General features: G+C 36.9%; 1 protein-coding gene across 1 annotated transcript; it reads left to right on the forward strand.

Annotated features, from left to right (window-relative positions):
- Nucleotides 1-489: 489 nt before the first annotated feature.
- Nucleotides 490-2747, forward strand: LOC8281214 (ABC transporter G family member 5). Its single transcript, XM_015717519.3, has one exon. It carries the CDS (start codon nucleotides 640-642, stop codon nucleotides 2539-2541), a length of 1902 nt encoding a protein of 633 aa, XP_015573005.1. The 5' UTR covers nucleotides 490-639; the 3' UTR covers nucleotides 2542-2747.
- The last annotated feature ends 8835 nt before the right edge of the window (nucleotides 2748-11582 follow it).

Genomic DNA, 11582 nt, shown 5'->3' on the forward strand with positions numbered 1-11582 from the left:
TGCTCATGGTCTTTTAATTTGTAATAGATTTGAGTTTAATAATTAGTTTAGAATTGAAGCTTTAAGCTTTAATGGAAGTTATTAGCTTTCATTGAGGACTATTGAATTCTTAATCAAATCAAAAATAAAAATATAAGACTTTAATAAAATAAAATAAAAAATAAAAAGTTTTTAAAAAATAAAAAAAAATTTAAGATTTAAAAGTGCATTTTACGTATTAAATACCACCTTCAAAGTAACAATCCTTCGCCTATAAAATATTATATTGTGTGTTAGCCACCGCTCGCTGAAAATCCAAAATTAACAACCGTATACTATTCATGATAAGGTTAGAAGAACTTCAGAGAAAGATAAGAGATTTTTCAAAAATTAATTCTTCTTAAAAATAACAGAATTGGAAGAACACGTGAACTTGTAGAAGTTCGAGGATGCAATTGTAATTGCCTCATAAATCTATCTGAGCCATTCATTGTTTTACAATTTTATGCATTACTTTATTCGACTAGAAAATGTCCTTTTATTTTTGTTTTACTAATGCTAATGCACTGGTTGCTCTTGAAAGAGAACCAAATTAACCAGAAGTGATCCACGAAACAGAGAAACAGAAGTGAGGACAAAAAAGCAAAACAAAAAATATCAATGAGGAAACAAGGCTGTGAGATCGAAGCAAGAGGGATCAACTACAAGATTTCCACCAAGGAAACAGAGTTAAATCTTTTGAAAATCTTCAACAAAGATCAAGAACCGAAATCCCCTGGTATAAAGCATGTTCTGAAAGAAGTAAATTGTAAAGCAAAACCTTGGGAAATCCTTGCAATTGTTGGTCCAAGTGGTGCTGGAAAATCATCCTTACTTGAAGTCCTAGCCGGAAGATTTGCCCCGCAAAATGGTTCAATTTTTGTCAATCAAAGTCCTATGGACAAAGCTCAGTTCAACAAGATTTCAGGCTATGTTACACAAAGAGACACCCTTTTTCCTCTCCTTACAGTTGAAGAAACTCTCATGTTTAGTGCCAAGCTGCGTCTCAGGCTTCCTCATTCTCAACTGAGATCCAGGGTGAAGTCCTTGGTTCATGAACTAGGCCTCGACCATGTCGCAACGACTCGGGTCGGCGATGACAGGGTTCGCGGGATATCTGGCGGTGAAAGGCGGCGTGTTTCTATAGGAGTTGATGTCATACATGACCCTGAAGTACTGATTCTTGATGAGCCAACTTCAGGTCTTGATAGTACTTCTGCTCTGCAAATTATTGATATGCTCAAGGTCATGGCAGAGACAAGAGGTAGAACTATAATACTAAGCATTCACCAGCCTGGGTTTCGCATTGTAAAGCTGTTGAATTCAATTCTTTTGATGGCTAATGGATCGGTTTTGCATCATGGGACTGTAGATCAGCTTGGTGTTAATTTGAGGAATATCGGGTTGGAGCTTCCTCTTCATTTCAACGTTGTTGAGTTTGCCATCGAATCCATTGAAGTTATTCAACAGCAGCAGATAAAAGTGGTTGGCCAAGAAGTGCAGCTTCAAGTTCCTTCATCAACAGCACAACTACAGATCAAGAAAGCAGAGGAGGTTGGTGAGAGTAGAAGTGGCAAGTTCACTCTTCAACAACTCTTTCAACAATCTAAGGTTGTTGACGAGGACATTATTGATGTAGGGATTGATATTCCTCGAGGTTTTGCAAATTCAAGATTGCAGGAGATAGTAATTCTCACTCATAGATTCTCCAAGAACATCTTTCGAACCAAGGAGCTCTTTGCATGTAGAACCATTCAGATGCTGATTTGTGGGATTGTTTTGGGTTCCATCTTTTGCAATGTTAAAGATGATATAGCAGGAGCAGAAGAAAGGGTAGGCCTATTTGCTTTTATATTGACATTTTTGCTCTCTTGCACAACAGAAGCTCTACCAATCTTCTTGCAAGAGAGGGAGATTCTAATGAAGGAGACATCCTGCGGAAGCTACAGAGTCTCATCATATGCGATTGCGAACGGGCTTGTTTACCTGCCATTTCTACTTATTCTGGCAATATTATTTTCAGTCCCATTATACTGGCTAGTCGGTCTAAATCCAAGTGTCTCTGCATTCATGCACTTCCTGCTATTAATATGGATGATTCTTTACACTGCGAATTCGGTTGTGGTATGTTTCAGTGCTCTGGTGCCTAATTTCATCGTTGGAAATTCAGTGATATCAGGAGTAATGGGATCCTTCTTTCTGTTCTCTGGCTACTTCATATCAAAGCATGGGATACCAAACTACTGGATTTTCATGCATTACATATCCTTGTTTAAGTATCCATTTGAAGGGTTCCTGATAAACGAGTTCTCAAAATCAGGGAAATGCCTGCAATACATGTTGGGTGCTTGCATGGTTAGTGGAGAAGATGTCCTCAGAGAAGAAGGATATGGAGAAGAAAGTAGGTGGAGAAATGTGGCGATCATGGCTTCTTTCATCTTCTTTTACAGATTCATTTCTTATGTTATTCTTAGATGTCGATGCTCTGTCACAACTCTCAAGGCCAGCAGTGCTGCTCGCTAGTTTCAGAATCACCTCTCTCTCTCTCTCTCTCTCTATCTCTCTCTCTCTCTCTCTCTCACGAGACTCAACAAGATGGTTCACATGTTCTTGGATTTTACTTAAGATAGCAGCCAAAAAAGAAAGATCAGGTAATAAAGAAAGGAAAAAGAAATGTATTATCTACCAACAATATTCATATTGTATCAAACATGCTCTCCCTTCTTGTCTCTCTCCCTCTCTCTCTTGCATCTTTATTATTTTAGTTTCTAGCACTCATTTGAATTGAATTATTCTTATTTTTTTTAACAAAAAATTTTAGACTTCCCAAAACTTAATTACTTGGTTGCTTTGAAATTATTTATTATTATTATTATTATTATTATTTTTGTAAAACTGTGTCGCCTAGCATGCGCCACAGGAGCCTGGCTATTAGTTAAGGTTAGTGGCCGGGAAGGGGTTAATACCATAACATAAATATATTTAACTTCTGTACAATTTGAAGAGAAGTTTAAACTCAATTCTGATTTAAGAAAATCTTATTTTATATATGAATAGATTTATTTGTATATAAATTTTGTATTTGGTGTGTTAAAAATATAATTATATGATTTATTTTAAATAAAAATAAATATTATGTTTAGAATAAACTATAATAAAAAAAATTGAAAAAAATTAAAATTGACAGAAATATTTAGTCTTTTAAAATTCATTAACTTATTAAAAAGGATAAACTTCATATTTATTTTTAGGATTTAGGTTAATTATAACTAATATCACAAATTTAATCGTATAGAATTCTAAATAAATTTTTATCTCAATCTCATATAAATTTTAAATTTATAAATAAATTATATAGAATTTATAAAATTTATTTTAACTAAATACGATATAAATATCTTATATTTAAAAAAAAATATTTATTTAATAAATTCTTATACTAGAACCAAATTAATAAAATATAACTTATAAAATGAGACACTTAAAAAAGAATTCTTGTCATAAGAATGAAGCATTAATATACTACAAGGAAATTTATCTACAGTGAGGCAAAACTCCGTAAACTCATCATTAAAAGTTCTTAACGAGGGAAAAGAATTCCATTATCACCCATGTTATTGTCACCGCGGTTAAAAGTAAATAATGATGAACATTAAATCTCGTCACTAAGTAAATAATGATGAACATTAAAAGTAAATAATAGTGTTAAAGACCAACAGAAGAAAGAGTTACCCAGTCAAATAAACAAGAACCAAAGGGTAAAGGACTAAACTGGCGAGAAAGGAAAAAAGGGAGCAACCTTTCTTCCCTAAGGAAGAAAGGTCACTTCAACCCATCCAAGATCAGAAAAATGAACGTTAACATAGACATAGGAGCTAAACTGGTAGCTTAAGGACCGTTACAAAGCTCAACCATGTATATAACAAAGCATACTCATTTGTAATACTTAGAATTCATACTGTAAAGAAATCATCATTGTACAAATATATTTCACATGGTATCAGAGCAGGTTTAACCTATCATCATCTACCCCCTCTTAAACACAGAATCAAATATTCAAAATGGCTCACAATGACACCACAAAAATCACCAATATTGTGCTAAGAGGTAGCCAAAATTATTTTGAGTGGTCAAAGTCTATTTACATCGGTCTCAGCGGCAGAAAGAAATTGGGTTTCATCACTGGAAGTAAAAAGAAACCAAGACCAGTAAATCCAGAGGATCCAACAGAGGAAGAATCGGAAAAAATGGAGTGGCAAACGACTGACCATCTGGTCATGTCAATGATCACCAACACCATGGAAACATAAATTTCCCGACTCTGTATTTTAATGGATTCATCACAAGCAATTTAGGAATAGATGAAGGGTCTCTACGGGCACCAAAATAATTTGGCCCATATTTTCAGGCTCAAACAAGAGCTCTCTCAAATCACATAAGGAACCAAAAATTCATCAGAATATGCAACAGAAGTCTTAACAAGATGGGAAGAATTGCAGAGTTACTTACCCCAAACAAACAACCCTGAAGAATTACAACGAAGGGAAGAACACTACCTTGTTTATACGTATCTGGGGGGTTTAGATTCCAGCTACGAAGGTTTGCGATCGCAAATCCTTCTCTCAAACAACCTACCAAAAATCGACGCGGTCATAGCCTTTATCCAGCAGGAAGAGACCCGACGCGCTACCATGAACAACAACTCTACCGAAGGATCAGAAAATCGGGCCCTTCTTGCTCGACACTCGAACCAAATAGGCACGCAACGCATACGGGGAGCGCCTGCTCCTGCAGAAAGGTGCGACCACTGCCGAAGGCAAGGTCACACCCACGACAGGTGCTGGCATCTTCACCCGAACCTGCGCCCATCTCATGGCTGAGGAGATCGAGGGAGTTATGCGAACAGTCGAAACGAGGGCGGAGGAAGAAAAGAAAGGGGAGAAAAGCGATTTGGGGGCGTCTGCCAGACAAACCCTAGAAATGACGCAAAATATGAAGAAATGGTTCGGGGCGACGTGGGAAGCCAACCGCACGGGTCGGGTCTGTGGCTTGGAGCGGGTAAGCTTAAGCAACCCGAGCCCACGAACTTCAGCACAACCAGTTGGCCCATACAGAGTAATTCAGCCCAGCCCACCTTAATCTCTCCGGCCCGCTCGATCGACCCTACCGGACCCGATCCACTGTTGGTCAAATTCGGATCCAACCCAGTTTTTCCAACTGACCCGACCCGACTCAGCAGAAAATTTGCAACTCTCCCAGCTTATTTCTCAGCTCCAATTCCTCGTCAATCAACAGCAATCCCGTGGGTCAGGTTCAATTTCTAACTTTCAAAGTCATTTTACTCATTTTCACTCTCACGATTGGATTATTGATTCAGGAGCTACCGATCACATGACATGGGACCCTACAAAGCTTCACACTTTTGTCCCAATAGAATCTCAGCATGTTATTGTTGTCAATGGTGGCCAGCTCATCGCGGCACCTCTACTCTGCTTAATAAAACTATTCCTGATATTTTATTACTACCTGATTTCAAATCAAATTTATTATCTGTTGGCAAAATCACGCGTTATTTAAATTGTAATGTCATCTTCTCACCGAGTTCAGTCATGTTTCAGGATCGCATCACAGGGAAGATGATTGGTGAGGGATACTGTAAAAATGGTCTCTACTACCTTCAAGACCCCATCAGACAATGTCTTGCATCGACGAACCCAGTCGATCAGGGGATGCTGATGCATCGGCGGCTCGGCCATCCATCCGATCCACTTTTAGACAAGCTTTTTCCTTCCAAATTAAAATTCTGATGTTGTGATATTTGCAAATTTTCCAAACATACACGATTACCCTTTCCTTTATCTTCCAGTACTTCTGAAAACTTATTTGAATTAATTCACTCTGATGTTTGAGGCCCGACCCCTGTCACTTCTTATACTCATTTTTGCTATTTTGTCATATTTATTGATGATTATTCTCGCATTACTTGGCTTTACTTATTAAAAGGAAAAAATGAAATCTTTACCTGCTTTCAAAATTTCTTTAATTTTATTCACAATCAATATAATGCCAAAATTAAAATTTTTCGTTTTGACAATGGCACAGAATATGTTAACAAAACCTTTTCTGAATTTTTTACCAGCACAGGTATTCTCCATCAGACTACATGTGTGAATACTCCCGAACAAAATGGAGTTGTAGAACGAAAAAACAGGCACCTCTGATGGGCTCTTTATGCAACCTACACCTAAGGCAGTGTACCTATCGATGCAGTCTAGCACTAATGGCGAGTATCAAGGTCGTATTCCTCGAGAAAGTGAAAGCCCAGAGTTACTCCTTTGTTCTTTGTTATATTAACCTAAAATGGATAATGAATAAATTCTAAACTAACTATTAACTACAAGCTAAGTTCTGAGGGAGATGCAGGAGTAATTGATAAATGAAATAATCAAGACAAGAAGACAAACCCAAAGGGAATCTAAACTAGTTGGCAACCGAACAAAAGATAAAGGATCGGTGAGTCTAATTATGCTACCCGTGGGTGATTCTTAGCATCAATTCGGTTTCTCTCTCGAGATAACCGAATTTCTAAACCTAATAACCTAAAGTTGGAATCTTTTCCTAACGATTGATTCTTAAATTAGCATTAAGCTTTAATTCGCCTCTATTAAGCTTTGTTAATTCTTAATCCGGCTAGTTAATTATCCTTATCTCTAAGCGATCATTAACCGGTTCTTGTTATTCAAAATTCTAATTGCCAAACGGATTTCTCAATCTCATAAAGCAATCTAAACATCACAATTCACAACGTCTCATGAATAATGCATAATCTTATTAATACTGAAAACAAAAAGAATACAAAACCAACTCAAACAATCCAACAATATAATATCAAGCCAATATAGTAAAGAAATCCCAATGGATTAAATCAGTCTAGCTAAACATGTTCATGTTTAAAACAATCTAGGAAATCAATTACAATGAAAGAATAATGAAAATAAAACATGTACACCCTTTTCTCTCGAATTGGATGAATAGCTTCAAATCTGGATCTACACTTTGATTAATCTCCCAAACTGTCTCTTGAATTGCTCCACTACTGTTTTACACTCGGAACCTTGCGATTCCGGGATTCTTACTCACTGCAACTCTCTCTTGCACTCAATACTGTACAGAAACCGAACCAGCCTCCAGGGCTCTATGTCACTCTTTTTCCCCGCTCTTCCCCTTTTCTAAGAAAAATTCATTTTTCTTATATATTTAACTCAGCACGGCCGGAGTCCATGCCGTGCTGAAACTGTGGATCTCACCAACTAGGGTTTCATCATGACCGTGTTGCTTCCCGTGCTGGCCACCATGGGCCGTGCTGGAGGCTGTGGTGGCTACGAAAACCGTGCTCAAACCATTATTTTGAAGTCCAAGTTTCGATGGTTGGTCACGGCTAGAGTCCAGGCCGTGATGGTCAGCACGGCCTTGACTCAGGCCATGCTCAATGTGTGCAACGCGGGCTCTTGTCCGATCTTGATGAATTCTTGTCCATTTCCGCACGTATTGATCTATAATTGCTTAAACACCGATGATGGTCCTATAAATGTTCCTGAAATGCAAAAGAACACAAAACACGGGTGATCTGGGAATAAAAGCACAATAATTGCTAAGAACATATGCAATAATATGCAAGCAAATATGTGTAAAACTATGCTCATCAAATTACCCCACACTTAAGCTATTGCTTGTCCTCAAGCAATTAACAACTCAACCCATAAAACTACAGTTAGCAATTCCTTTCGGTTTATGCCCTAGTCCACAATGAGAGTATTCAACACATCTCAAAGGATACTCAATCATAAATCAAATTACAAATCATTAACAAAGAATGGAAATAATATTAATGCATGAGTAACTTAAATGACAACTCAACACAAACATCATGAACCAATGCCTCACAGGGATCACTCAAGTCGCTCAAAGTGTATATTAGGTGAATAACAAATCCCTCAAAGCAAATGCACAAGACCCGCTCACTATAAGCTTGCTCATAAATCATATATTCGCTACTGTGAATAAGTAAATACCAAAATCAAAGGGTCTTTACCAAGGTTGAAATGGGGCTAAGGTAAAGGTACGGAGATTTGGATAGAAGTGTGAAAGTGCTAGAATTCGTGCGATAAACAATAGTATATGCTCAAAGGATTAAATGCCTAAGATCACAAAAAGAATCATTCACTAAAATCCCTACTTCATAGAATAACGCTCGCAAATGCTCTAAATCCAATAAAAAGATAAATAATTAAAGAGATTTGTTTATTATATATTCTTTTTTTTTTCTTCTTCTTTTTTTTTCTCTTTTTTTTTTGTTTTTTTTTGAATAATAATGAACTAGCAGCTTATTAGCGACTGCTGCATACAACTCGAATAAACATAAAGAATAACAAATACAAATTGGATCAAAGGGAGCATTTAAAATATCAAAAAGATTTAATGAATTTACCAACATAGCAACTAGCATTTTAATCCCACATAAAGTTGAATAAATCACAGAAAGAAATTCCAACATAAGGGTAAAGGAAAGATAAATGTAAAGAATGGTATAATTGAAGTGTATATGTGTAGATTATGAAGAAAAGGTTAAGGCTCAAAAACTGGCTAACTAATGGAAACATAAGGTGATAGGCTTTTGGTCAAATGTGGTGAATCCTAAATCGCCCAAATCATCTCATGGTATTCACAATATTCATGTAACTTCAACACGCATTACAAAGCAAGTTCTAGAAGCAAAGTTAAGTACAATGCACACTCAAACAAGAAATATAAAGAGCATAAGTATAATGAATGCTCAACTGGCTCAAAATCTCACTTTCAGGTGTGGTATTAGGTGCAGTTGGTTCGCAACATCATCAATTGAATCATTACTTAAGAAACACATGCATATGATATTATCAACGTTCTAAGTTAAAATTCGACAATTCGAAAAAACAATCAAATAACACCGGTTTAACCCGGCAGGGTTGATGTGTAAAACACCATAAATTGTTTTCTAAGGACAATGAACAGCAAAGAAAAGTAACTACAATTCTATAAATCAAGTCATCAATCAGCTCAAAAATAGCATACTCAAGTGCATAAAAACACAGTGTCCTAACATCCCCTAAAAATACACAACACCTAGCCATAGCAATTTCAGATATATTAAAAATCCATATGAGAGATTAAGGTTTACCCATAAGTACCCCACACTTGAAGAACACACTGTCCTCAGTGTAAAATGTTATGGATACCCCACATGGAATGCTCAATTAAGAGAACAAAGGCAATAAAATCCAAGTGCATGACATGTATGAAAAATAAAGTAAATAAATGCAGAAAAATAAAAAGATCTAGGGGGACTCCACGATCATCCATCGAGGCCGATGTTGTGGAAATTCAGTGCCTCCTCGGTAGAATCTGAAAATAATAAAATAAAGAAATAAAATTGAAATTGAAAATATGAAAACTAAAACTAATAAAATGTTTCAAAACAAAAAGGTTAAAAAATTAGAAATTAAAGATAAAAATTGGGGTGCCTCCCAAAAGTGCTTCTTTTTGATGTGATGAGTCTTCTTAGCTGGACTCATGGTGAAAGCAAACGGTAGGGATTGGCGACCATCCATCTTTCTTCCAAGCAAATGGCTTCAAATATCCGCTTAGAGGGATAATCGTCAACTTCCTCTTCCGACAAATAAGCAAGTTTGCCCGGTATGATGGGCAAAACTCCATCCTCATATATTTGCACGTAGTGATGATGCTCTAGGGGCTCTTCCAATTTGAAAGCTAGAGTTTTAACAATTGGAAGGATCAACGGTTGGGCAATTTCTTCAGGAGTGTTGATGGTTTTCTTCAGTCCTTGGCTTGGTTCACTTGCTAGGAGAAACTCGAGCTCCTCCAAGACTTCTTCATTGGATAACTCGTGCTCATCTTCCATCATCGAAGGAACTTGTGGAAAATCTACCAACAATTCCTCTAACTGCAACTCAGCATCATCAACTGTACATTCCAGTTGGTAGTCTTTCAGAGGGATTATGTTTGCCTCTTCCTTTTCTGGTTCCATCTCCATGTTCAAGAAATCGTCCTGCACAGAAGCATTATCGTCAAACATAGTAGATAAATCAGAAAAATTCTCACCTGAACGCAAAGTGATGGCGCTCAAATGCTCCTCGGATTCAGTAGCGTTTGATGGAGTTCCCCATTGTTCTGCCGCTAATAACTGAAAGATCAAGCCTACTTGATGCTCTATGTTCTTAATTGAGGCTTGTTGACCTTTAAGTACCCTCTCTGTTTGTTGGAATCTTTCCTCAAGACTTGTTATGAACCTCATCATCAGCTCCTCTGACACTAACTCTTCATCTTGAGTTGAAGGTGCAAGATTAGGGCTGCTTGATGTAGTTCGAATTCTAGTGGTTCTTGGCCATCTAAGCTCCATCCAAAGGGTGAATGAGTGCTTCACTCTTGATTGTAGGTGCTTCCATACGAGTCATTTGGCCAACTTCCGTATAATTCACATTCACGAGTTATAAGAACAATGAGCAACATCACTATACAATGGACAATCATTACATACATGTAAACCACAACAAAATTCATAAAAGACTTGAGATGAAAGGATAGGAGAAGAGAGTTGATCGGTAGGCCTGCAAAACGATTCCACTCGAGCATCTAAAGATGCACGGGCATCCTAATTTTTAGCACTCTCTTGGTTCCTGATCCCATTTTCCAATGTGTCATACAAAGAGTTTGAATTTAGCATTGAACCTCCTTACCATTCACTATCTGAATCATAAACTTAAACTAAATAAATATGTATAAATAAAATAAAATAATAAGAAAGAAAGGAAAAAGAATGGCTAAATTAACAAATAGCAAATTTCACTCTAGTTTTCAAACATTCCCCGGCAACGGCGCCAAAAACTTGATGGGCTCTTTATGCAACTTACACCTAAGGCAGTGAACCTACCGATGCAGCCTAGCATTAGTGAGTATCAAGGTCGTATCCCTGGAGATCGGGTGAACCTAGAGTTACTACTGCTTGCTATGTTATCTAGTCTGAAATAGGGTGTGAAAGTTCTAACATACCAGCTAATGGTTATGAGTGCAATTAAGTAAATGAAGGACAATGGATAATCAAAAGACAATTGCAAAGAGAGAAACAAACCCAAAAGGGAGCCTAAGTGATGGAATTCTAAAGATGGATTTTATGGATTGCCGATCTTGCTTACCCGTGCCTAAATCCTGAATTGAATCTCTGCCTCTCTCGAGCTTACCGGATTCCTAAACTGCACTAACCTAATGGAATCTCTTCCTATCGGATTACTACAGATTAGCATTAAGTATGATTTAAAACTATTAAGAGTTATTAGTTCTTAATTCGGCGAGTAAATCAACCTTATCTCTAAGTGTTAACTACCAGTTCTTACTATTCAATGTCCAGTTGTAACAAGCATTTCTCAATGTCAAGAAACAACCTAATAAACAATTAATACAACGTCTCAAATTAACTAAATCAAACTTTTATTGCTGAATAGCAAGAAGAT

This window comes from Ricinus communis, chromosome 7 (genome assembly GCF_019578655.1).
Source record: "Ricinus communis isolate WT05 ecotype wild-type chromosome 7, ASM1957865v1, whole genome shotgun sequence".
Lineage (NCBI taxonomy): Eukaryota > Viridiplantae > Streptophyta > Magnoliopsida > Malpighiales > Euphorbiaceae > Ricinus > Ricinus communis.

Coding starts and splice junctions, on each gene's coding strand:
- LOC8281214 (XM_015717519.3), top strand. CDS start 640: ATGAGGAAACAAGGCTGTGAGATCGAAGCAAGAGGGATCAACTACAAG.